General features: G+C 45.6%; 1 protein-coding gene across 1 annotated transcript; it reads right to left on the bottom strand.

Annotated features, from left to right (window-relative positions):
- Positions 1-7,219: 7,219 nt before the first annotated feature.
- On the bottom strand, positions 7,220-27,730 carry LOC134353846 (mucin-5B-like). Its single transcript, XM_063062317.1, has 5 exons — positions 27,645-27,730; positions 19,431-19,559; positions 19,304-19,343; positions 15,545-15,662; positions 7,220-7,710 (listed from the first exon to the last, which is right to left on the bottom strand). The coding sequence occupies exons 1-5, from the start codon at positions 27,726-27,728 to the stop codon at positions 7,515-7,517; spliced, it is 567 nt and encodes a 188-aa protein (XP_062918387.1). The 5' UTR covers positions 27,729-27,730; the 3' UTR covers positions 7,220-7,514.
- Between the last annotated feature and the right edge of the window lie 38 nt (positions 27,731-27,768).

Genomic DNA, 27,768 nt, shown 5'->3' with positions numbered 1-27,768 from the left:
CGTTCTGTGCTCTACTATTTGTGGTCTATGGTCTCAGGCCTAGACTCTTCGAACTGTGTTCTGCAATCTGTGGTCTATGATCTCTAGCCTGAGCTCTACTACCTGTAGTCTACATTCGCTTGTCTAAGCTCTGCAGTCTGCGGTCAATGGTCTCTGGCCTAAACTCTACGGTTTGTGGTCTGCGGTCTCTGCCCTGAACTCTTCGAACTGTGTTCTGCAGTCTGTTGTCTATGATCTCTAGCCTAAGTCTACTGTCTGTGCTCTGTGGTCAGTAATCTAGGTTCTCTCAAAGAAGCTCTGTGTTTTGTGGACTCTGGGCTGTGCTGTATAATCTGTCGTCTAAGGTCCTTGACATCAGCTGTATGGACTATTCTCTGCAGTCAGTGGTCTGTGGTCTCTGGCCTAAGCTCTACAATCTCTGCTGTACAGACTGTGGTCTATGGTCTCTGGCCCAAGCTCTGTGTTTTGTAGTTTAAGGTCGCTGGCATAAGCTCTACGGTTTGTGGTCTATGGTCTCTGGCCTAAGCTCTACTGCCTGTAGTCAATGTTTGCTTGTCTAAGCACCGCAGTCTGTGGTCTATGGTTGCCGGCCTGAGCTCTGTGGTTTGTGGTCTATGGTCTCTGGCCTAAACTCTTCGAACTGTGTTCTGCGGTCTGTTGTTTTAGATTCAACTTTATTGTCATTGTGCCGAGTACAGATACAAAGCCAATGAAATGCAGTTAGCATCTAACCAGAAATGCAAAGAATAGTGTTAATTACAAAATAATTGTGAATAAAGACTAAGTGCTACAGCACACAAATATAAAAATGCTAAGAGAGTACAATATGGGTGCAATACTGCTTAGCGCTGTGATGTGAGGTTCAGCAAGGACACAGCCTCAGGGAAGAAGCTCTTCCTGTGCCTGCTGGTGTGGGAGCGGAGCTCCCTTGTCTAAGCTCTACTACCTGTGCTTTGCGGTTGTTCATCTTTGGTCTCTCATAGAAGCTCTGTGGTTTGTGGTCTCTGGTAACTGGTGAAAGCTCTACGGTCTGTGCTGTATGATCTGTTGTCCATGGTCCCTGACATAAGCTGTCCGGATGATGCCTAAGCACTATGATCTCTGCCATACGGACTGTGGTCAATGGTCTCTGGCCTAAACTCTTCGAACTGTGTTCTGCAGTCTGTTGTCTATGCTTTCTGGCCTAAGCTCTACTGCCTGTGCTCTGTGGTTGGTAGCCTATAGTCTGTAATCTAATCTCTGTGGTCTGTGGTCTCTAGTAACTGGCCTAACCTCTACGTTCTGTGCTATATGACCGGTCATCTATGCTCCCTAACATAAGCTGTATGGACTACGCTCTACAGCCTGTCATCTGTGGTCTCTGGCCTAAGCTCTGCGATCTGTGCTATACAGATTTTGGTCTATGGTTATTGTCATAAGCTCTTTGATCTGTGCTCTACTGTTTGTGGTCTGTGGTTGCTGGCCTAAACTCCTCGAACAGTGCTCTAGAGACTGTGGCCTACACTCCCTGGCCTAAGCTCAGTGGTCTGTGGTCTATGGTCTCTGGCTGAAACTCTATGGTCTGATTTCTATGGTCTGTAGTCGATGGCCTCCGGCCAAAATTGTATGGTCTGTAGTCTATGTTCTCTGGACTAAGTTCTTCGGTATGTGGTCTACTGTCTGTTGTCTACTTTCTGTGGTGTATGTTCTCCAGCCTCTGCTCTTTGTTCTGTGCTCTACTATTTGTGGTCTATGGTCTCAGACCTGGACTCTTTGAACTGTGTTCTGTAGTCTGTGGTCTATAGTCTCTAGCATAAGCTCTACTGCCCAGAGTCAATTGTCTCTTGAAGAAGCTTTGCGATATCTGGTCAATGGTCACTGGCCTAAGCTCTACAGTTTGTGATCCATGGTCTTTAGCCGAAGCTTGTACGGATTGTTGGCTATGGCCTCTGGCCTAAACTCTTCAAACTGTGTTCTACAGTCTGTGGTCTGTGGTCTGTGGTCTCTGGCCTAAGGTCGACAATCTCTGTTATATGGTCTCTGGCCTAACCTCTATGGTTTGAGCCCTATGTTCTCTGGCCTTAGCTCTACCATTTGTGGTCTACATCTCTGGCCTAAACTCTTCGAACTGTGCTCTCCAGTCTGTGGTGTACGGTCTCTGGCCTAAGCTCTACCACCTGTGGTCTACTGTCTGTAGTATATGGTCTCTCTATGGTCTGTGTTCTATGGACTCTGACCTAAGCTCTACTTTCTTGTGATCTATGGTTTCTGGCCTCAGCTCTACCATCTGAGCTCTATGGTCTGTGCTCTATGGGCTCTGGCCTCAGTTATAACATCTATGGTACCTGGCCTAAGCTTTATGGACTCTGCTCTGTGTCTGTAGTCTATGATCTTTCATAGAAGCTCTGCGGTCTGTGTACTGTGGTCAAAGGACCAAACTCTACTGTCTGTGCTCTATCATCTGTCACCTATGGTCTCTGACCTAAGCTCTATGGACTGTACTCTGCAGACTGTGGTCTGTGGTCTCTGGCCTAAGCTCTATAGTCTGAGCTATATGTTCTGTGGTCCTTGGCCAAGGCTTCAGCTGTCTGTCGTCTATGGTGTCTGGACTAATCTCTTCGGTCTGTGGTCTACAGTCTCTACTCTACATTCTGCGGCCTATTGTATCTAGCCTGAGCTCTTTACTCTGTGCTCTACTGTTTGTGGTGTATGGTCTCTGGCCTAGATTCTTTGAACTCTGTTCTGCAGTCTGTGGTCTATGATCTCTACCATCTTTAGTCTATGGTCGCTGGTCTAAGCTCTATGTTTTTATGGTCCATGGTCACTGGTCTCTACCTGAAGGTCATGGGTCTGTGCTCTATGGTTTGCTGTCTATGGTCTCTGGCCTAAGCTCATTGCACTGTGTTCTGCAGTCTGTGGTCTATGGTCTCCAGCCAAATCTCTACTGTCTGTGCAATACGGTCGGTAGTCTATGGTCTCTTATAGAAGCTCTGTGGTTTGTGGTCTCTGGTAAGTGGCGAAAGCTCTATGGTCTGTGCTCTATGATCTGTCATCTATAGTACCTGACATAAGCTGTATGGACTATGCTCTACATCCTGTGGTCTATGGTCTCTGGCCTAATCTCTGTGATCTGTGCTATATGGACTGTGATCAATGATCTCTGGCATAAGCTCATTGGTCTGTGCTCTACTGTTTGTGGTCTATGGTTGCTAAACTCTTCGAACAGTGTTCTACAGTCTGTGCTCTACACTCTCTGGACAAAGCTCTGTAGTCTGATTTCTATGGTCTGTGGTCTATGGGTCTGGCCAAAGCTGTACGGTTTGTAGTCTATGGTCTCTGGACTAAGTTCTTTGGTCTGTGGTCAACTGCTTGTTGTCTGCTTTCTGTGGTCTATAGTCTCCAGTCTCTACTCTTCATTCTGTACTCTACTGTTTGTGGTGTATGGTCTCTGGCCTAGATTCTTTGAACTCTGTTCTGCAGTCTGTGGTCTATGATCTCTACTATCTTTAGTCTATGGTCGCTGGTCTAAGCTCTATGGTTTTATGGTCCATGGTCTCTGGTCTAAACTTTTCGAACTGTGTTCTGCAGTCTGTTGTCTGTGTTCTCTAGCCTAAGCTCTACGGCCTGTGCTCTGTGGTTGGTAGTCTATGGTCTCCGTGGTCTGTGGTCTCCTAACCTCTATGTTCTGTGCTATATCACCTGTCAGCTGTGGTCCCTAAGCTGTATGGACAATGCACCACAGCCTGTGGTCTGTGGTCTCTGGCCTAAACTCTGCAATCTGTGCTATACGGACTGTGGTCTATGGTCACTGGCCTAAGTTCTACGGTTTGTGGTCCATGGTCTTTAGCTGAAGCTTGTCGGCCTATGCAGTACGGATTGTGGTGTATGGCTTCTGGCCTAAACGCTTCGAACTTTGTTCTGCAGTCTGTGGTTTGCAGTCTCTGGCCTAAACTCTACCACCTGTGCTCTACAGTCTGTAGTCTATGGTCTGTGTTCTATGGTCACTGGCCTAAACTCTACGGTCTGTGCTTCGTAATCTGTCTTCTATGGTCTGTGACAGGCTCTATGGATTATGCTCAGCAGTCTGTGATCGGTGGACTCTGGCTTAAGCACTACAATCTCTGATATACAGACTATGGTCTATTAGATTAGATTATTAGATTAGATTAGATTATGACTCAGCCCTTGTTTATTGTCATTTAGAAATGCATGCATTAAGAAATGATACAATGTTCCTCCAGTATGATATCACAGAAACACAGGCCAGACCAAGACTAAAACTGACAAAAATCACATAATTATAACATATACAAACGTTTGTAGTTACAACAGTGCAAAGCAATACCGTAATTTGATAAAGAGCAGACCATGGGCTCAGTAAAAAAAAGACTCAAAGTCCCGATAGCCCCAACATCTCACGCAGACGGTAGAAGGGAGCAACACTCCCTGCCATGAGCCTTCAGCGCCGCAAACTTGCCAATACAGCATCCTGGAAGCACTCAACCACAGCCGACTCTGAGTCCGTCGGAAAACTTCGAGCCTCCGACCTGCCCTCCAACACCAAGCACCAAGCACCATCTCTGTCGAGCACTTTGTACCCGCCCCGGCCGCTGAGCAACAAGCAAAGCCGAGGACTCGGGGCCTTCCCCTCTGGAGAATTCAGATCACACAGTAGCAGCGGTAGTGAAACAGGCATTTCAGAAGTTTCACCAGATATTCCTCCGTGCTCTCACATCTGCCTCCATCAAATCAGAATTGTGCACAGCACCCTACTTGACAAATAACAGATATTCATCATCGGAGTGGCTGCGCACGTTGCGTCGTGCCGCCATCTTTTCCTCTCCTATGGTCTATGGTTTTTGCCCTAAGTTCTCTGGTCTGTGGTCTATGGTCTCTGGCTTAAACTCATTGAACTGTGTTCTGCAGTTTCTATTCTATGGTCTCTAGCCAAAGCTCTACCGCCTGTGCTTCACGGTCCGTAGTCTATGGTCTCTCATAGCAGCTCTGTGGTCTGTGGTCTATGGACACTGGCCTAAGTTCTACAGTTTGTGGACAATGGTATCTGGCCTCAGCCCTATGGTTTGTGGCCTATGCTCTCTGGCCTAAGATCTGCCCTCTGTTTTTGATGGTCTCTGGCTTAAGATCTCCGGTCTGTGATATGCAGTCTATGGTCCATGACCTCTGGCCTAAGCCTTATGGTCAAGGCTCTACTTTCTGTGGTCTCTGGTCTCTGACATGAGTTGTTCTACAGAGTATGGACTATGGTCTCTGCCGTAAGATATACAGCATGAGCTTGAATGTCTATAGTCTATGGACTCTGGCCTAAACTCTACGGTCTTTGATCTATGGATTCTGGCCTCAGCTCTACTGTCTCAGCTCTATGGTCTGTGCTCTATGGCTTCTGGTCTCAGCTGTACCGTCTATCATCTATAGAATATGGCCTAAGCTCCACGGCTTTGTCTCTGTGTCTGTAGTCTATTGTCTCTCATCGAAGCTCTGCGGTCTGTGTTCTGTGGTCCAAGGCCTAAACTCTACCATCTGTGCTCTATCATGTTGGCTATAGTCTCTGTTCAATGGTCTATGGACTGTACTCTGCAGTCTGTGGTCTCTGGTCTCTGGCTTAAGCTCTACAATCTCTGCTCTGGACTGTACCTTGCAGTCTGTGGTCTATGGTCTCTGGCCTAAGCCCTACAGTCTGAGCTCTATGTTCTGTGGTCTTTGGCCGATGGCTTCAGCTGTACGGTCTGTTGTCTAAGGTCTCTGGACTAATCTCTTTGGTCTGTGGTCTATCGTATCTGGCCTGAACTCTTTGTTCTGTGCTCTATGGTTTGTTGTCTATGTCTATGTTGCCTAAACCTTCGAACTGTGTTCTGCAGTCTGTGGTCTATGGTCTCTAGTATGAACTCTACTGCCTGTAGTCTATTGCCTCTCGACGAAGCTCTGTGGTCTGTGGTCTTTGGTTACTGGCCTAATCTCTACCGTCTGTGCTGTGTAATCTGTTGTTTATGGTCTCTGACCCACACTCTATGGGCTATGCTCTACAGCTTGTGGTCTGTGCTGTCTGGCCTGAGCTCCATGGTCTATGGTTTCCAGCTGAATTTCTTCGATCTGTTGTCTACGGTTTGTAGTCTATGATCTCCGGCCCATCTCTTCGAACAGTGTTCTGCAGTGTGTGGTCTATGGTCTCTAGCCTTATCTCTACTGCCTATGCTCTATGTTCTGTTGTCTATAGTCTCTAATCAAAGCTCTAATGACTATGCCCTACATGCTGTGGGCTGTGGTATCTGGCCCAAGTTCTATGATCTGTGCTATACGGACTGTAGTCTATTGGCTCTGGCATAAGCAGTATGGTCTGTGGTCTATGGTCTCTGGCCGAAGCTCCATGTTGTGTGGTCTATGGTCTCCGGCCTAAGCTCTATGGTCTGTAGTCTATGTTCTCTAGCTGAAGCTCATCAGTCTATGCTCTACGGTTTGTGGTTTCTGGTCTCTGGCCTAAGATCTATGGTCTGTGGTCTATGTTCTCTAGCCAAAGCTTGTTGTTCTATGCTCTACGGTTTGTGGTCTATGGTCTGTGGCCTCAACTCTTTGAACTGTGTTCTGTAGTCTGTGGACTATGGTCTCTAGCATAAGCTCTACTGCCCAGAGTCGATTGTCTCTTGAAGAAGCTCTGCGATCTCTGGTCTATGGTCACTGGCCTAAGTCTACAGTTCGTGATCCATGGTCTTCAGCTGAAGCTTGTCAGTCTCTGCTGTACAGATTGTTGGTTATGGCCTCTGGCCTAAACTCTTCGAACTATACTCTGCAGTCTGTGGCCTGTGATCTCTCACCCTAGCTCTACCATCTGTATTCTATGGTCTGTAGTCTATGGTCCCTTGCAGAAGCTCTGTGGCTTGTGGTCAAAGATCACTCTACAGTCTGTGCTATATGATCTGTCCTCTATGATCGCAGACCCCAGTTCTATGGACTATGTTCTACAGTCTGTGGTTTGTGGTCTCTGGCCTAATATCTATGGTCTTTGGTCTCTGGTTTAAGCTCTTCAGTTTGTCAAATAGAATGTGGCATTGAATTAAAACCAGTCAATGAAAATGTGAACATCAAATGCAGACATTTTTTTTATTGTTGATCATTATTGCAAACACAAGGAAATAAAAGATTTTTTTGGTAATCAAAATGAATGCAGAAACACTAAAGACGAGATAGCACTTCATTTACAGGTGGCCTGACTGTGGGAGGTTATTAATGGCCAAGAAAAAAACATATTATCCCATTACTCAGCAAATACATGAGTGGTTCTGTAACTCAGACAGAAGCTCAGAAATAAAGTTTAATTTCTTTCTGGCTTAATGGGCCCTATAGAATGGATTGAAAAAATTATGAATAAACCACATTATAATGTCTACTTAAAGAAGGTTGAAACAGTGTCTTAGTGTCACATCTCATAAATATTTTCTACTGAAAGTTCTAATTGATTTTTGATGGTTACCAAGGAAACCTTTGCCCTTATTCTTTTTCTGTAGTATTCTGTGGGCCACATCCTAAGCCTGAGGCTCTGCCAATTGCTTTGTGAGGCGTTTACACTCTGTTGATACACAGCCACACTTGGTTACGTAGGTGTAGGTAAACTCAGTTGTTGCACCACTTGGACACAATAAGGTGATATTTTTCTTGCTGATTTCCAACTCCTGACAGCAGCTGCATTTGTGTGAAATCATGTTTGCTTCAGCAGAATACCTGTGTAAAACCAAGAGGAAAGAGTAGTCAGAATTCAGGTCTGCTTAAACAACTGATGATTAGATAATCCATTAGTACTATAAAATTGGTCTAGAAATTAGATCCATTAATGGCTCTTTTATGCACAAGTTATTTTTCACTATTTCTGGGTGAAATTACACCGAATAAGAAATTGTCCTGGTAAATCAGTTCACTGTTACTCTTAATGATTCTAACATTTTCTTGGTGCCAACTGTGCACCCAATGATATTCCAAATGCAAACTAGAGATTGTGGGTGAAACTCATGACTTTTGGTTTCACCAAAAAAGCAGAGGGCACAGAATAGAAAATAGAATAGAATAGAAAATAATTTCTTTAGCTCAAGTGTGGTGAATCTGTGGAATTCATTGCCACAGATGGCTGTGGCCCAGGTCATAGGGATTTTGTTTTTGATTTGATGGGCCAAATGGCCTAATAATGCTCCTATGTCTTATGGTCTTACATTTAACCCAGTTTTCTGCAGCATTACAAAAGTAGTCACAATGCAACCATTGAAACCTGTGCTGGTGCAACTATCTAAAACTTCACTCTTCCAAACTCTCTTCCACCGAGATGCAACACAGAGCGTCATAGGAAGTCATTCCTGCCTGTGGCCATCAAACTTTACAACTCCTCCCTTGGAAGGTCAGACACCCTGAGCCAATAGGCTGGTCCTGGACTTACTTCCTGGCATAATTTACATATTACTGTTCAACTATTTATGGTTTTATTACTATTTAATTATTTATGGTGCACCTGTAATGAAAACCAATTTCCCCCGGGATCAATAAAGTATGACTATGACTATGTTAACAGTGTGACAGAAGGATCTGCTCTAGTGCTGTAACTTCCCTGCAGGAACTCTTTATACATGTACTAAAGTTGCTTGTGCTGCACTTTCATCATTGTCAAATACACAAAATGTCAGTGGCCCTGTGGGAGTTCCTGGCTCTTACTCCAGTTCTCACATTATACATCTAACAGATGATTTGCTTCATTCCCCACGAACATTAATTAGAATGTGTAACTCTACCACTGTTAGAGTGTGTGACCCTACCGCTGTTAGAGTGTGTAACTCTACCACTGTTAGAGTGAGTGAGTGTGTGAAGCATCTAGTGCAGTAGTGTAGTAGTGCCTGTAGTTAGTGCACGCTGCATGCTGTATGCTGCATAGTGCTCTCTGCTTGCTACCCTCTGCTTACAGCTATTGCCACTGGCTCGCCTTCTTAATAGAGGGTGAAAAGGGAAGCCGAGTGTGTAAGCCTCCTCCTGCCAGTACAGAACCTCTCCACCACCAAGAATCCTACAGTGCCTCCTCAGGGCCACACACGGAAACCGGGTATCTTACGGTCCCAGGCTAAACTACAGGGAATCTCGGAGCGGCAGTCGACCCCCAGAGACATGGTGTGCAGGCCCACCACTGTGTGGACACACCCTGGCGCCCGTCAACCACTATCCCAGCTATGGGCAAATAGCCCCACTGCCTTTGCAGTAAGTCTGTTGAGACAAGGCTCACCCTGACAGAAAAGCAATGCGCTGGCGGCGCGCAATAGACAAACGGCCTTAACAGACAAAGGATCCGGCAGCCTCCTGCAGCCAAGATGTGGGACCGGTTGTCCTGGGGTCACCCTTGCCAACAGGATTTACCTCGTCATGGTGAAGATAGTGCTACTGGGAATGGCGCACCCCCTGTGGCACTTTAAAATCTTCCTTGCGCAGGTCTCCACCTCTGACCACGGTGAACAATACCTGGACTTTACCTTTGGTTGAAGTCTGATGGCGATGGGGCATCTGGCAACAGGAGCTGGTATGACTGGGAGCTCCTAGTCAGAACCCTGCATGGTAGTGGCACAGGGTATTTGTTGCTAGCAGCTGGATTGAGTGGCAGCTGTTTTCGGCAGACCCCTGTGCGACTGAGCAGTCCTATTTAGGAACCGCACTGCTCACCCCAATTGGGGAAGGGCCTAGAAAAGGTGGCCTAAAAATTGCCCATTCAATCATTCACCTGGATAGTGATTGAATGGGCCTATCGGTTTATTCCACTACTGCAGTCAAAATAAGAAGCAATATAACATAAAACTGGCAACAAGGAATGTAAGGACTCTCCTGGAATCGTATGGCATCTCTGACAGACCTCACCAGAGAACAGCCTTGATCGCTGCTGAGCTGAGGCGCTACAACATTGACATTGCTGCCCTGAGTGAGAACAGGCTCCTGAATGAAGGCTCTTTAACAGAGGAAGGGATGGGTTACACCTTCTTCTGGAAAGGTTTCTGCCCAGGTGGACAACATCTCCACAGAGTAGGATTGGCCATCAAGAACACCTTTCTACCAAGTCTCACAGAAACACCTGTTGGCATTAGTGAAAGACATATGACCCTCTGTAGCCCCCTGGCAAGGAAATGTTATGCCACGCTTCTCAGTGCCTATGCACCAACTTTGCCATCTGAGAACGAGGCCAAGGAATGCTTTTATTAGACATTGGATGAAGCTCTTTGCCAGATCCCTAAGAATGATAAAATCCTTTTGCTTGGGGACTTCAACGCTAGGGTGGGACAAAACAACAGGATATGGAGTGGAGTGCTAGGTAGGCATGGTATTGGTAAGGTGAATGCAAATGGCATGAGGCTACTTACTCTTTGCTCTGAGCATAACCTTACTATAACCAACACCATCTTCCAGCAAAAGGCAAAATATGGGACCTCGTGGATGCACCCTCGCTCTAAACATTGGCACATGATCGACTTCATTATTGTGAGACGTAGTGACATCAAGGATGTTCTCATTACCCATGCCATGAGAGGTGCAGAGTGCTGGACTGACCACCGTATGATTATGGCCAAGCTCCATATGAAAGTGCGTCCCCTCCACTCCCCCCCCCCCGCAGCTGCAAAAACCCAATAAAAAGCTGCTAAATTGCAACCGCCTGAGAAACACAGAAGCAAGAAGTGAATTTCAACGCATCCTAGCTGAGAAACTAAGGGAGCTGGAACCTTGTCTGAGCTCAGAAAGTACCATGGAACAACAGTGGACCTATATCAGCTCTGCGCTCCATGAGGCAGCAGCCCAATCCATCAGCCATAAGAGCAGTAACCACCAAGACACCATCCAGAACTTGCTTAAGGACATGCACAAAGCACACCAGGCAACTTTAGACAACCCTTCATCCACCAGCATCAGGCAGCAATGGCAGGCAGCTCGGAGGAAAGTGCAAAAAGCAATATGGGCCATACAAAATGAGTGGTGGACTGAAAAGGTACATGAAATTCAGTCCTTTGCTGATAATAATGACATGCATAATTTTTACAATGCTGTCAGAACCATCTATGGCCCAATAAATCGATGCGCTACTCCCCTGAAAACAGCAGATTGTCTAACACTTCTGAAGAATCAGAATGCCATTCTGCTGAGGTGGGCTGAGCATTTTAACACTCTGCTTAATCAGGACTCTGACGCAGACTCCACCATCCTGGATGAACTGCCTGAACTTCCTCCTATCCACGACCTTAGTCTACCACTAGCCTTCCCGGAGGTTCTATCAGCTGTCCATTCCCTTAAGAACAACAAGTCCTCCAGCACTGACAATATCCCTGCTGAGTTACTGAGGAATGAAGGGTACATGTGTATACGCACCCCCTACCAGTACATCACCAAGGCCTGGATTTATGAGAACATCCCACAGCAATGGAGAAATGCAAACTTCATTCTCATTTATAAGAATAAGGGTGACAAGTCTATCTGCGACAATAGTAGGGTGGTAGGGGCATATCACTCCTTTCTTTTGCTGGAAAGGTCCTAGCTAAGGTGATGTTTTAGCCACTCATCAGCAACATCTCAGAGTCAATGCTGCCTGAATCGCAGTGTGGATTTAGGAAGAACAGGAGCACGATCGACATGATCTTCACAGCCCAGCAGCTTCAGGAAAAGTGTCGGGAACAACATCATTTTATGGCCTTTGTTGACCTCTCCAAAGCATTTGACACTGTGCAAAGAGTGCTCTTATGGGATGTCCTCCTCAGGTTTGGCTGTCCCAATAAATTTGTTAACATCCTCCGTCAGTTCCACGATGGGGTGACTGCTCGGGTGACTATAGGAGGACAAGAGTCCGAGCCCTTCATTGTATGCACAGGTGAGGCAGGGGGCAGGGATGTGTACTAACGCCGGTAACATCTTCCTCTTGTGTGTTACCAAGCTTCTCCACAATGAGATTAAAGACAGCAGCAGTGTGGCAGTGGACGTCAGATTAGATGGCAACCTCTTTGACAGAAGGAGGCTCCATGCAACCACCAATTCCGTAGAGAGTTGCAGTATGCAGACGACCGTGCTCTTGTGGCCCATACTCCGGAGGGTCTTCAGACTGTCCTTGCCGTGGCAGTGAGAGTGTACAGCAGGATGAGGCTGACTGTCAATACCACCAAGGCAGAAGTGGTTTGCCTATGGAGTACCACTCTACCTGCCTTCACTGTTGGTGATGAAAAGCTGTCAGTAGTGCCATCTTTCAAATATCTGGGGAGCATTCTCTCTGAGGATAGTGGCATTGACAATGACATCCAGAGCCGCATTAAACTGCTTTGGGAGACTTTGGTGTAGAGTCTTTCAGAACGGGAGCTGTATACCAAGCGGCCTGTGTCACCACCCTCCTTTATAGCTGTGAAACTTGGGTAACCTACAGCCGTCACATCAAGTCTTTGGAGCGCTTCCACATAAGCTGCCTCCAGCGTATCCTGGGAATTACCTGGTGTGAGCGGGTACCTCACACTGAAATACTTGTAAAGACCAACTGCAGAAGTATTGAGGCCATGATCACCCAGCGTCAGCTGCAGTGGCTGGGGCACATGATAAGGATGCCCCCATGTCGGCTACCCCGCAGAGTGTTATACGGCCAGTTACATCATGGTCGACGCTCAACTGGAGGGCTGAAGAAGCGCTATAAGGATCAGATGAAGAATGCTTTAAGGAAGTCCAAGATCAGACCCGAGGACCTGGAGGATGTTGTGGCTGACAGTATCACTTGGCGACAGTTGTGTAGGGATGGGGTTCGTATTCCAGAGATGAAAAGAACAACCAGAAGAGAGCCAGGAGAAATGTAGCTATGGTTGCCACCACTACCACATATACATGTTCCACCTGCAACAGAGTTTGTGGGTCCAGTATAGGACTGTATAGTCATCAAAGATCTCACCGTTAAATGAGTGGACGCCGTCATCAGATTTCGATGGACATTCGAAGAAGTAGAGTGTGTGACCCTACCGCTGTTAGAAAGTGTGACCCTACCGCTATTGGAGTGTGTGACCCTATTGCTATTGGAAGACTAACAACAGAATCTGGGACAAGATAACTAATGCAAAAATGAGGACAATGCAAACCCAAATAAAAAAACTCTGAATCGAGAGTTGAGCTGATCTGCTGTAGACTCCCTCAGATTTCAAATTCTTACTGGTTATTCTCTTTTGCTTTCTAAAATGATTTTCCACTCTAGTAGTGAGAGCATGCACAATGACGATACCAAAAGCACTAATTCAGGTTTTGTGGAAGCCAACCACAAACAAGAGTCTCTATTTTAAGGGTATTTCCAAAGGGATCGTGGGATATCTAAACCATCTAAACTCAGCTGCACTTCATGTTTACCCACTTTTTTAATCTCGCCATTTCTCTGCCTTTAGTTGGTTTTTTTTGGGTAAATACACACATGCAACTCCAAACTCAAAGCTCTTCCCAGTAGTCTCACTGATCTTATCACTTTGTCCACACTGACAGCAAACTCTCATATTGTCAGAACTTTCATTGCAAGTAAGATGGTCCCCCTTGAATCAGCACTCGAATACTCACTGTGTGTGTGTGTGTGAGTGTGTGCGCGCACGCGCGCGCGTGCTCCGACTCTTTATTTTGCATTTTTGTTGGGCAGTTCACAATAGGCAATTTAACCAATACTGGAGCACCGCAGGGAGGTGCATTGGGTTAACTAGGGAATATGCAAAGTACACATGGATAGCAACTGAGGCCAGGATCAAACCAGCTCCTCCAGATGAGGAAGAAAATGGCATGTTGGCTTATGTTGCAAGGGGTGGGAGCTGGTGTTGTTGCGGTTGCACCCGAAGGACTATGCACAAGTTTTGTCCCTGTTTTTGAGAAAGGATACATGAGGTAGGAGTCAGGTCAGAAGTAATATTCCAGAGGTGGGAGAGTTGTTTTGTCAGAGACGGTTAAAACATTAGGCCCATACTCTCTGGATGGAGTACAGAGCCTATTGAATCATAAAAGATCCCAAGGGATGTTGAGATGTGTTCAACAGCATCAACTGGAGGAGGACTAATATCCTTTTGTGAAGAGTTGCTCATGCTGCTCTGGGGGGTTTAACCTAGAGCTGCAGGGGATGGGAACCAAAGTGCCAGGGCAGATAATTGAGTATTTTGGGGGAAAGTTGCTGTTAAGTCTAAATACAATGACAGGCATTAAAACATTCAGCATAATATAAATAATGTTCTGAGTTGTGCTTATTTCAGTGTTAGGTAAGGCAGATGAGCTTAGAGTGTGGATCAGAACATGGAATTATGACATTGGAGCAATTTGTTAGACTTGATTGCAGGCAAGGCAGGACTAGCAGCTCAATGGTTCAAGGTTCTGTTGTTTTAGACATGATAGAGCAGGAGGGATTAAAGTGGGAAAGGTGGCATTATTAGTCAGGGAAAATGTCACGGCAGGGCTTAGACAGGACAGGCTGGAGAGCTTGTCTACAGTAGCTATACAGGTAGAACTAAAGAATAAGAAAGGAATGGACACATTAATGAGATTATATTACAGACAACCAAATAGTCAGCAGGATTTGGAGGAGCAAATTTGTAGAGACATCACAGTTTGTTGTAAGAAACATAAGGTTGTTATAGTAGGTGATTTTAACTTTCCACATATTGACTGGGACTCTCATACTGTAAAATGACTAGATAGGATAGAATCTATGTTCAGCCAAGTTTCCTTCAACAGTACATAGAAGTCCCAACTAGAGGGAGTGTGATACTAGATCTCCTATTATGAAATGAGACAGGACAGGTGACCGCTTGCGTAGGGAAACACTTTTGATCAGCTGATCAAATTCCTTTAGTTTAAATGTAATTTTGGAGAAAGATAGGTCTTGTCCTTAGTTTGAGTTTCTAATTTGAAGTAAGGCCAATTCTGATGCTATCAGGAAGGACAATACTGCAAGTATGGATTGTGCCAGGATGTTTTCAGGAAACGAGGAGCTTGGTAAGTAAGAAGTCTTCAGAAGGGCAATTTTGAGAATACAGAGTTTGTATGTTCCTGTCAAAATAGGGAACCTTGGTTTTTGAGAGATATTGAGTAAGAAGAAGGAGGAAGTGCATAGTAGGAACAATTAAGTTACTTGAAGAGTATAAAAAATGCAAGGGAAATCAGAATCAAAAGGTGCAAGAAGTTGCTCTAGCAGGCAAGGTGAAGGAGAATTCGAAGGGCTTCAACAGATAAAATAAGAGCAAAAAGATAGCATGGAACAAAATTGGTCCTGTTGAATTTCACCATGGTCATGAAGCCAAAAGAGTTGGGGATCTTTTGCATCTGTATCGACTCAGAAGTTGGACACAGAGCCTACAGAACTGAATCAAAACAGCAATGAGCTCATTAACTGTATATGGATTAGAAATTACAGTGGATATTGATAATCCTTTGCAACATCGGGGAATTAAGGTTCTGGGGAACTGACACAGAAAAGTGATGGGATGTAGGGAAGACCACCCTGATCATATTGAATAGTGGTGGGGCAATTCTGGAGGTAACGTTGCTGAGTTTTGCGGTTTATACGTACACTGAAGAGGTCATACAGTGGCCACCACAAGAGGTCATTGGCACTTCCTGTTTTGATTGACATCCCTGGTGAGTGATGTAGGTGATGTTCTTGGTAACACTGCATGCCTTTGGAGTACCTGAAAATGAATCAGAATTGAATTTGTTAAAGATCAGTGAACTTCAGTCAGATTTTCAAATTATTTCATCCATTGCAGGGAAGAGTTTTGTAATCAGAATATTATCTGATTTTATACTGGTTTGGTGCATTACTTTGTAGAGATTTAATTTGTGGAGAAGCATAAGAAATCCATTTCTCTTTCATCGATATCTACTCACACTGAGATCTTCTGGTAGCCCGGAGTGATGCAACTCCACAGAAAGGAAAGGTTATAGTGTCTTTGGAGCAGACTAGCAGTATTTATTTTGTTATAATTATCTCTATCAATATCTTGGTTGAGATTTAATTAAAGGACAAGTACGAAAGTTGTTACAAGAATTGTTACAGTAATTATTACAAGAAGCTGAAGGAAAAATACACACTGGGTACTATTACTAATGGCAGAACTCGTTTGCATTTAACAAAATACACAAGCTCTCAGTTATCTGAGGATCATAGGTCAATGTTATTTTTCAATCAAGATTTCTAAAACTGAAGATCTGGTTGTTATCATATAGCAGTATTTGGATCTTGAAGTGTGCAAAATTGTCGGCACAGCTCCTGATACTTCAAAAATGCTTCATTATTTGTGCAGAGTCTTAGCTTCTACCTTTAATGAACTGCCTTTTGCATGACCACTCCTGAAATAGATTTGCACAACCTTATCTTTTTATAAGGGGTTTTCTTTCAACTAATCTTTCAATATTAATTACTTTCCTGTAATGAAAAAAATCACCAAAGTGTTACAATTAAAAAATGCACTTTCATAATAGCCTTGATAGTTTCACAGCCATTTAATAACTTGTAAACTGCATTCACTATTTTGAGGACAATTTGCATTCAACTGGTCCCCTAGGCAGTGATAGCGTCTGTTTCAGAGATATTGATCGATGTATAAATGTTGATCACATGTTTCATCAATAATGGCATTGGATATTTCAAATGAAAAATACATTGCTGGGGAGTGGGAATAGGCACCATTATATCCAAGTGTATGTTTTTACCACTGAAAGTCCTGGCCATGTTCGCTAACTGTTATTCATTGCACGCATTGACCACGTGATATTGAGGAAATCAAGCACAAAATCTGAACAGACTCATGCTACTATGTTATGCCCACATTTTAACCTGCCTATGCTCAACATTAATCGCTGCTGTAACCGTGGTGAGATCTGTGATCTGTGCCAGAATGAATGCCTGATTGGGCAATCCACTTCACTAGTCCTTAACAGGGGCTTCATTCATCACTGTCTTCTGTGACAGGCCCCTGAAATGCAACAAGTTACTCTGTCCATAAGATATAGGAACAGAATTTGGCCATTTGGCCCATTGATTACTCCCTGCCATTTTGCCATCCATTTTCCTTTCAGCACCTATATCCTGCCTTTTCCCTATAACCCTTCATGTCCTGACTAATTAATAACCTATCAAGCTTGGCCTTAAATACACATAAAGACTTGGCATCCACAGCTGCCTGAGGCAACAGATTCAACCAACACACACAAAATGCTGGAGGAACTCAGCAGGCTGAGCAGCATTTGTGGAAAAAAGTACAGTCGTCATTTCGGACTGAGACCCTTCATCAGGACTGGAGAAAAAAGGCTGAGGAGTAGATTTAAAAGACGGGGGAAGGGGAGAGAGAAGCACCAGGTGATAGATGAAACCTGGCCAGGGAGGGATGAAGTAAAGAGCTGGGAAGTTGATTGATGAAAGAGACAGAAGGCAGAGCTTGACTGAAGTTGCAAGGGAATGGGAAGTGGAATTAAAATGGATGTCCACTGATAGATCCTGCTTGTTCTGGCAGTGTAGATGCTTGGTGAAGCGTTCTCCCAATCTACATCGGGTCTCACCGATATACAGGAGGCCACATTGGGAGCACCGAACACAGTAAATGACCCCAGCAGACTCACAGGTGAAGTGCTGCTTCACCTGGAAGGACTGTTTAGGGCCCTGAATGGTAGTGCGGAAGGAGGTGTAGGGTCAGGTATAGCACTTGTTCCGCTTGCAAGGATAAGTTCCAGGAGGAAGATCAGTGGGGAGGGATGAGTAGACAAAGGAGTCGCATAGGCAGCGATTCCTGCGGAAAGCAGAAAGGTCAGGGGGAGGGAAAGATGTGTTTGGTAGTGGGATCCCTTTGGAGGTGGTGGAGGTTTTGGAGATTTACCAATCTCTGACCAAAGAAAACACAAAATACTCTGCTGATGCTGGGGTCAAAGCAACACACACAACATGTTGGAGGAACTCAGCAGGTCGGGCAGCATCTGTGGAAATGAACAGTCAACGTTTCGGGCCGAGACCCTTCATCAGGACTGAAGAGGGAGGGGGCAGGGGCCCTAAAAAGAAAGTGGGGGGAGGGTGGGAAGGAGAAGGCTGGTAGGTGCCAGGTGAAAAACCAATAAGGGGAAAGATCAAGGGGTGGGGGAGGGGAAGCAGGGAGGAGATAGGCAGGAAAGTTGAAGAAGGGATAGGGGAGTCTCAGCCCCTTGGCATGAACATTGAATTCTCCAGCTTCCGGTAATTCCCTCCCCCTCCCTTGTCCCATCCCAGTTTCACTCTGCCCCTTCCTCCAGCTGCCTATCACCTCCCTCATGGTTCTGCCTCCCTCTATTGTACTTTCCCCTATTCCTTCTTCACCTTTCCTGCCTATCCCCTCCCCCATCCCTTGATCTTTCCCCTTACTGGTTTTTCACCTGGCACCTACCAGCCTTCTCCTTCCCACCCTTCCCCCCACCTTCTTTATAGGGCCCCTGCCCCCTCTCTCCAGTCCTGATGAAGGGTCTCGGACCAAAATGTTGACTGCTCGTTTCCACGGATGCTGCTCGTCCTGCTGAGTTCCTCCAGCGTGTTGTGCGTGTTGCTCTGGCCAAAGAAATTTCTCTACATCTCTGTTCTTAAAAGGATGTCCCTCTTTACTGAGGCTGTTTCCTGGTCCTATACTACCTCATCATAGGAAACATCCTCTCCACATCTACACTATCAAGGTCTTTCAACATTCGATAGGTTTCAATGAGATCCCCTCATTATTCTTCTGAATTTCAGGCCCAGAGCCATCAAACGCTCCTCATATGATAAGTCTTTCAATTCCAGAATAATTTTTTCAGAATAATAATTTTCCAGAATAATAATTCCAGAATAATAATATTCATGAACCACCTTTGAATCCTCTCCAATGTCAGCACATCCTTTCTTAGACAAGGGGCCCAAACAGTACACATTACTCTGTGAGGCCTCACCAGTGCTTTATAAAGACTCAACCTTACACCTTTGCTTTCATATTCTCTTCCTCTTAAAATGAATGTTATTGCATTTGCCTTCTTCCCTACTGACTCAACCTACACGTTAACCCAAGTCACTTTGCAGCTCAGATTTTTGAATTTTCTCTCCATGTAGACAATAATCTAACTTTTTATTTCTTCGACCAAAGTGCATGACCATACACTTCCTGACATTGTATTCCATCAGCCACTGCTTTGCCCATATGAACCTTCATGAGCTTATGTTTTTGTAATTGAGCTAGGACTAAGTTAATTGCAATAACTTCATCCAGAATTTACAAACCACATTTACTTCACAATTTAATAGTAGGGAGATATTTTATAATTGTCTAAGTCAAGTACTTACATGTTTGACAACAGCCATCAGAATCCATATGTATTGTTCCCTGTCACAGAAAATAAATCATTAAAAACAAGCATATTTGGAGGCATTGAATAGATATTAATTCATTATCTATATGTTTTGAACTTACGGGCTCACAGTTATCGTAATCTAGGGGTGGGCACCATTGGTTATAGATGTTTGGAATAAAGTGTCCCCTTATTTTCTCACATTCATACATAGTGCAGTTGTTTTTTTCATCTGGCATTTTCTTTCCAGGCTGTGCAATAACAGAAAAGAAAAGAGTTTTAAATGGGAAATAACATAACATTTTGGAGCTTTGGACTTCATGTAAAATTCCCTCTCCTTCATTTGCTCACTTTCACCCTGGCCCTCACATACCAAACATTAAATGATACTAAAAAACAATGAGTACACGTTAATATATGAATGCTATTCATTAAAAGACTAGTCACAGTATTTGTGCAGCTCAGTTTTTTGTATTATCCATCTGCTCAGGACAAATGCTGCAGAACAGAAATTTGATTTTGGAAGTGAATAGTTGGAGTAAAATACATAGAAAATAAAAGCTAAAATTTGGTCAAGTCTATGATGGAATATCAAAGGTGAGGAGCGAAATATGAATTACTATGTTTCTCTATATCCTAATCCAAATATCCATTCCATTTACACTCCGAAAAGTCACAAATCCAGCATTATCCCTGCTTTTCTGGTCTGTCGAATAAATTGATGTCTCCCAGTGTATTGTGTACCCTTATTACAATACATGTATTTCCATCTCCCTGTAACGTTGCTATTTGGGGCCCTGTGCTAAGTCTTGATTCCATTCAAACTGATTCCACTTCCACTGAAAACCCTAAGAGCTGGAAATCCGGAAAAAAAAACACAAAAAGCTAGTGAAACTGTTCATGTCCTAGATCAAAGGCACTTCAGCAAGACAGTAGAAGAGACAAAATAGAACTGCATTTTGACAGACAGTATATCTGTGATTGGGTGAATCTGGGTTGGCATGGTGACAAGCTATTCATTGGGTTAACAAGGAGAGGGAGAGAGAACACGTAAACTGTGAAATGTGGAGCCATGGACAATCTCCAGCAAATCAGAGTCATGCCTGAGCCAATGGTACTCTGTGATTGATGGGCATTTCCCCATTCCCAAAGTCCTATGGGCTGGTTGGATAATCAGTCACCATGACTTGCCCCTGGTGTGTGGGTGAGTCAAAGAATTATAGAGTCATACAACATGCAAACATGTCTTTAGGCCCCACTGACCCACGCTAACCAAGGTATCTAATCCAAGCGAGTCCAATTTTCCTATAACCTTCTCATCCTTTCCATATTCCTGTCTAACTATCTAATTGTTATTGTAACTGCCTCGACTATTTTCTCTGGTTGCTCATTCCACACACATACTAACATATGCATAACGATGTAGCTATTATAACTTTCTTCTAACACCTAAAATCTATGCCTTCTAGTTCTTGATTCGCTACCCTGAGAAAAGGGCATCCTACCTATGCCCCTCATGAGATCACTCGTCAGTCTCATACACTCCAAGGAATAAAGTCTTAGCCTGTCCAAACTCTCTCTATAACTTGGTTCCTCAAGCCATATCAACATCCTTGTAAATTTTTTCTACACTCTTTTCAGTTTATTAAACATTTTTCCCACAGCAGAGCACACAAAACTAAGCAGAATACTCCAAGTGAGATCTCATTTTTGAGATGAGACTCTGGGAGAAGTTGGTAGAATTTGGTAAGAATAGACTGGGTTAGTGTAGTTTTATTGTAAATGGGGGTTTGATGCCTGCCGTGGACTTGGAGAGGCAGAAAGCCTGTTTTCATGTTCTAGCTCTCTATCAGGAACTTCTGATAAATCACCATAAGAATGCTCGACACCAGGGGTTTCCAACCTTCTTTATGCCATGGACCCCTGCCATTAACCAAAGGGTCTGTGGACCCCAGGATTGGAATTGCTGCGGGTCTAGACCGAAGTAGTCAACGCATAAGTGCAATTCAGGTGGGATTTACATTTGCGTTCATTACTGAAACCCATCAATGACTTTAGGGAGTCCACCAAATTCACAGTTCCCACACTGAGAGATACCTGGACAAATGAAAATGCAGCCTGGCTCTCTCATAGTTTTAGAGTGGTGGGGGCAGGGGGGGGGCTGGTAGGGCTTCTCATGGGACATGTTCAAAGAGCTTCCTTCCACAATGACTCATAGAAACATAGAAAACCTACAGCACAATACAGGCCCTTCAGCCCACAAAGGTGTACCGAACATGTCCTTACCTTAGAAATTACCTAGGGTTACCCATAACCCTCTATTTTTCTGAGCTCCATGCACTTGTCCAGGAGTCTCTTAAAAGACTCTATTGTAACCGCCTCCACCACCATCGCAGGCAGCCCATTCCATGCACTCACCACTCTCTGCGTAAAAAAACTTACCCCTGACATCTCCTGTGTACCTACTTCCAAGCATCTTAAAACTGTGCCCTCTCATACTAGCCCAGGGAAAAGGCCTCTGACTATCCACACGATCAGTGCCTCTCATCATCTCATACACCTCTATCAGGTCATCTCTCATTCTCCATCGCTCCAAGGAAAAAGGCCGAGTTCACTCAACCTATTCTCATAAGGCATGCTCCCTGGTCCAGTCAACATCCTTGTAAATCTCCTCTGCACCCTTGCTATGGTTTCCACATCCTTCCTGTGGTGAGGCGACCAGAATTGAGCACAGTACTCCAAGTGGGGTATGGCCAGGGTCCTATATAGCTGCAACATTACCTTTTGGTTCCTAAACTCAATCCCACAATTGATGAAGGCCAATGCACCGTATGCCTTCTTAACCACTGAGTCAACACGTGCAGCAGCTTTGAGTGTCCTATGGACTCAGACCCCAAGATCCCTCTGATCTTCCACAGTTGTTGGAGTACTAGGTGGAAGAACATCCATGTGGTAAACCATGTATATAGGTTGTAACTGGGTTACCCGTCTGGACACGCCCCTCTGCTGACTGCTCCTGTGGCTCCTCCCACAGACTCCTGAATAAAGGCGATTGTGTCACTGCTCCTCCCTCAGTCCAGGACAGATATTCAGCATGGACGTGGGTCCATTTACTGTTAATAAAAGCCTTTCAGTATTTACTCTACTTCCAGTCTTTTGGAGTAATTGATAGTTCATCAATTTTATTAACAGTAATTTTAAAGCATGGAATACGTCCTAAGACCCGACAAGCTAGACCTCGACCTGTAAACACCTGGAGCTGGAAACCCTTTCGAATTCTGGCTGGCCTGCTTCGAATCATACCTGGAGAAGATTGAAGTGACCGAGTCTGCCGCGAAGCGCAGAGTTCTCCTCTCCAGGGTCAGTCCACGGGTCTACTCAATGATTAGAGACCAGCCGAGCTACAATGGCACGATGAGTGCCCTCAGAAGACAATATCGGCGGCCAGTAAACACCGTCTATGCGTGACATTACTTGGCGATGCAGCAGCAGTGGCCCGGAGAGTTGAGCACTGAGTTCGTCCGGGCCCTACTAACACTCGTGTGGGCCTGTGATTGCCAGGAGCTGATGGCTGAAGAGCATGCGGAGCTCCTAGTAAGAGACACCTTCGTCACAGGGACCAGGTCAGTGCATGTGCGCCAGGGGCTGCTGGAACACGCCGATTTTACCTTACGTTCGGCTATTGAGCTGGCCGACACGCTGGAGGCCGCTCTGCACAACTCTGAGGCTCTCCAGGCACGCGATCTCCCGACGGCCTCGTAGACGCTGCAGACCCTGCGAGACGCTGGCGAATCGACCACGGCTGCTGTCAGTCGCGATCCGCAAAATGCTACTTCTGCGGACTCGAGAAGCACCCCTGGAAACGCTGCCTGGCCGGAGAAGCTACCTGCTCCAGCTGTGGAAAGAAGGGCCACTTCGCCAAGGCTTGTAAGTCCAAACCGCAAGCGGGATTGAGTAGCGCCGCATGCGAGGCATGTGGGTTGCCATCTTGCCTACACTCCACCACCATGTGCGAGACATGGGGGCGGCCATCTTGGTCGGCGCCATCTCGCACCGCCTACGACCCATGGGTGCTCACCAGGCACCCCACTGCGCCGGACCAAAACAGCGACTCAACTCTGGCCTCCATGACCCTCGACCAAAGCGCTCTCCACCAGCTCGCAAAGTCAATGATGGACATCCTGGTGGAGGGGTGCAGGACAAGCTGCCTGTTTGACACGGGCAGCACAGAGAGTTTTATCCACCCAGGCACAGTGCAGCATTTCAGACTCGCGATATGGCTGGTAAGCCAGAGGGTTGCCATGGCTTCCGGGTCACATACAACAGACATCCAGGAAGAGTTGTGTAGTGAAGCTAGTGGTGCAGGGCACAGAATATAGAGACTTTACATTGCTGGTCATGCCTCAACTGTGTGCCCCTGTGCTATTGGGGCTCAACTTCCAGAGCCACCTGAAAAGCGTGACAATGGAGTATGACTGGACCCTCCCACCAATCACTGTCAGAAATCCTCTGTTTTGTAGGAATACGTCACATACCCCACTACTGACTACCTCCACACACTGACCCGCACATCCCACCCAACACCATGCCACAGCCGCACTACCGACACCACTTGTGGCCTCTCCACCCTCCGGATCCCTCCCACACAGCTGTTTGCCAATCTGACCCCCGACTGTAAACCTGTGGCAACTAAAAGCTGGAGGTACAGCGCGAGGGACAGAGTCTTCATTAAGTCGGAGGTGCAGCGGCTGCTCAGGGAGTGATCATTGAAGCAAGCACAAGTCCTTGGAGGGCGCAGGTGGTCGTTGTTTGGAATGAGGAGAAGAATAGGATGGTCGTGGACTATAGCCAGACAATCAATAGGTTCACGCAGCTCGACGCGTACCCTCTACCTCACATCGCAGATATGGTCAATCAGATAGCACAATGCAATGTGTACTCGACCATAGACCTAAAATCCACTTACCATCTGCTCCCATCTGTCGGGATGACCGCCCTTACACTACCTTCGAGGTGGACGGCAGGCTTTACCACTTCTTGCGCATCCCCTTTGGTGTCACGAATGGTGTATCTGTCTTCCAGAGGGAAATGGACCAGATGGTGGACCAGTACCAACTGAAGGCCACGTTCCCATATCTGGATAACATCACCATCTGCGGTCACGACCAGCAGGATCACGACAACAACCTCCGAAAATTTTTCCAAGCAACCAGAGCTTTCAATCTCACCCATAACAAGGACAAGTGTGTGTTCGGAACCACCCGACTTGCTTTCCTTGGGTGTGTCGTGGAGAATGGAGTCATTGGCCCTGACCCCAACTGTATGCACCCCCTGTTGGAATTCACTCTTCCCAACACCCTCAGAGCCCTCAAAAGGTGCCTGGGCTTCTTTTCATATTATGCCCAATGGGTCTCTAACTACGCAGACAAGACCCGCCTCCTGGTAAAGTCCACCACATTTCCCCTCTCAGCCGAAGCCCGCGTGGTCTTCAGCTGCATAAAAGGGGACATTGCCAAAGCAGCAATGCATGTGGTGGACAAGACAATTCCCTTACAAGTAGAGAGTGACGCCTCTGACTTCGCGCTTGCTGCTAACCTCAACCAGACGGGAAGACCATGGCGTTCTTCTCCCGTACCCTTCAAGGCCCTGAAATTCGGCACTACACGTTGGAGAAAGAGGCCCAGGCCATAGTGGAAACTATTAGGCACTGGAGGCACTATCTCGCCGGCAAAAAGTTCACCCTGCTGACTGACCAGCGCTCAGTCGCATTCATGTTTAGTAACCAACAGTGGGGCAAAATCAAAAATAATAAAATTCTGAGGTGGCGAATCGAACTCTCCACCTACAACTATGACATCATGTACAGGCCTGGGAAGCTAAATGAGCCCTCCGATGCCCTATCCCGGGGAATGTGCGCCAGCGCGCACATCAACCGGCTATACGCCCTACATGCAGATCTTTGCCACCCGGGGGTCACCCGGCTTTTCCACTTCATGAAAGCCCGGAACCTGCCTTACTCTCTTGAGGAGATCAGGACGATGACCAGGGACTGCCAAGTCTGCGCAGAGTGCAAACCACACTTCTACCGACCCGAAAAGGCAGAACTAATCAGGGCCACCCGCCCCTTTGAGCGACTGAGTGTTGACTTTAAGGGCCCCCTTTCCTCCACCGACTGCAATGTGTACTTTCTTAACATAATCGACGAGTACTCGCGGTTCCCCTTCGCCATCCCCTGCCCCGATACCACTACTATGTCAGTCATAAAAGCCCTGCGCAAGCTTTTCACTCTGTTCGGATACCCATGCGTATATCCACAGTGACAGAGGGTCCTCGTTTATGAGTGACGAGCTGTGCCAATACCTGCTGGCTAGGGGTATTGCAACTAGTAGGACCATGAGCTATAATCCCCGGGGCAAAGGACAAGTGGAGAAGGAGAATGCCACAGTGTGGAAGGCCACACTCTTAGCCCTCAGGTTAAAAGGACTGCCGCTGGCAGGAGAAACTTCCCGAGGCACTCCACTCCATCCGCTCCCTGTTATGCACGTCCACCAATGCCACCCCTCATGAGTGACTCTTTTCTTTTCCCAGGAAGTCGACCACCGGGACAACCCTACCAAATTGGCTGACGTCCCGGGGGCCAGTGCTGCTCCGGAAACATGCGAGGAGCAATAAATACTCCCTGATGGTCGAGAGGGTTCACTTACTTCATGCGAACCCCCAGTAAGCCTACATGGTTTTATCTGATGGGCGGGAGGACACGGTCTCCATCCGCGACCTGGCACCCGCAGGAGCACCGGGCCCCTACCCCGAACACTCCATAGTGACTATTAACCCCGTACCCACCGATATATATACCCATGAGACACCGCGCACTCCAAGCCCTACACAGACACCACACGAAACTCCGATACCCGGTGGGACGCACACGCATGAGGGATTACCGACACCTAACATGCTGACATCTCAAGTCAGGCTGAAGCCAGCACAACCACCGTTGCCGGTACAATCACCACCGGTGCTACGTGGATCACAGCGACAGACTCGACCACCTGATAGTCTTGATCTGTAATTATACTTGTTTTAAATATTGTCAGTCACTTCACCCGCGGGACTCTCCTTTTTTTTACAAAGGAGGGATGAATGTGGTAAACCGTGTATATAGGTTGTAACTGGGCTACCTGTCTGGATACGCCCCTCTGCTGACTGCTCCTGTGGCTCCTCCCACAGACCCCTGAATAAAGGTGATTGTGTCACTGCTCCTCCCTCAGTCCAGGACAGATATTGTGCATGTACGTGGGTCCATTTACTGCTAATAAAAGCGTTTCAGTATTTACTCTACTTAGTCTTTTGGAGTAATTGATAGTGCATCAATCCAATAATCCATAGAATCCATCCATTGAGCACTAGCCGAGTACCATCATGCTGTATAATCAGATTTTAATGTACCTCATTTTAGAGGCTACATTCTCTACTAAGTCCAATAAAACTATTAAAAACAATTTCCTTTTCATAATGCCTGTTTCATTATGTTCTCTATATCTGTCTGCTGCTTCCTTTATAACAGATTCCACATTTTACAAATTATTGCTGTTAGGTTAATCTACCACCTTTCTTTAGTAAAGATACTACTTTGGCTGTTTTCCACCACACTGGCACCTTATAGAGAATTGTAAATTTGGAAAATCACAATCAACACATCCACTATCTCTGTGATCATTTCTTTTCAAGATCCATTATATCCTCAGACTTTGAAGACTGGCAGCCTTTGTCCTATTAGTTTTTTGAACCCTTAAGGAACAGTGATTATACTTGATTTCCCTGATATTCTACTACTGTTGGTTATTTCTAGTGTTTTCTACATTTTTTTTCTTTTCGTAAACTATTTATTCAGCATATCTGCCATTTCTTTATTCCCCTGATAATTCCAGAATTTTAACAATTATTATTAATTCCTTCTACTAATCTTTTTTTATATATATAATTGAAGAAGCTCTTATTTTCTGCTTTCATATTTGCTTTTGGTCCCAAATGTACTTAATGAACTGGTCTCTAACACTAGCTTTGCTACTTTGGTTTGTCTAATCTGTGTAAAGCTTAAGGGTACTCATGATTATTGCAGCAACTATCTTAAACCATCATAGATACTGAAATACACTTTGCCGAACTTTGGGCGGGGGGAAGGGGGCGCTATAGACATCTTTCTTTTCTTCATCCTAACGATTCTACATCTTGGTCTTCTAAATCAAGTTAATTTCTTTCTAGTTCATCTTTTCCTCACATACTTTAGCAGATGAAAATAATCATGGTAATCAACTTTCAATGTGTGTAATACATACCTGAAGAATAATTGGTGGTTTGTTTGGCACTTCAATTATACAGGAAACCTGTGTACAATTTCCACAACATTGTCCTTCCTTCATCTTATACTCAAAGCCCTGAGGAAGACATCAATAATTAGTC

Source organism: Mobula hypostoma, chromosome 11, assembly GCF_963921235.1.
Source record: "Mobula hypostoma chromosome 11, sMobHyp1.1, whole genome shotgun sequence".
Lineage (NCBI taxonomy): Eukaryota > Metazoa > Chordata > Chondrichthyes > Myliobatiformes > Myliobatidae > Mobula > Mobula hypostoma.
The sequence above is the reverse complement of the archived record's forward strand: the minus strand, read 5'-3'. Positions and strand labels throughout refer to the sequence as shown.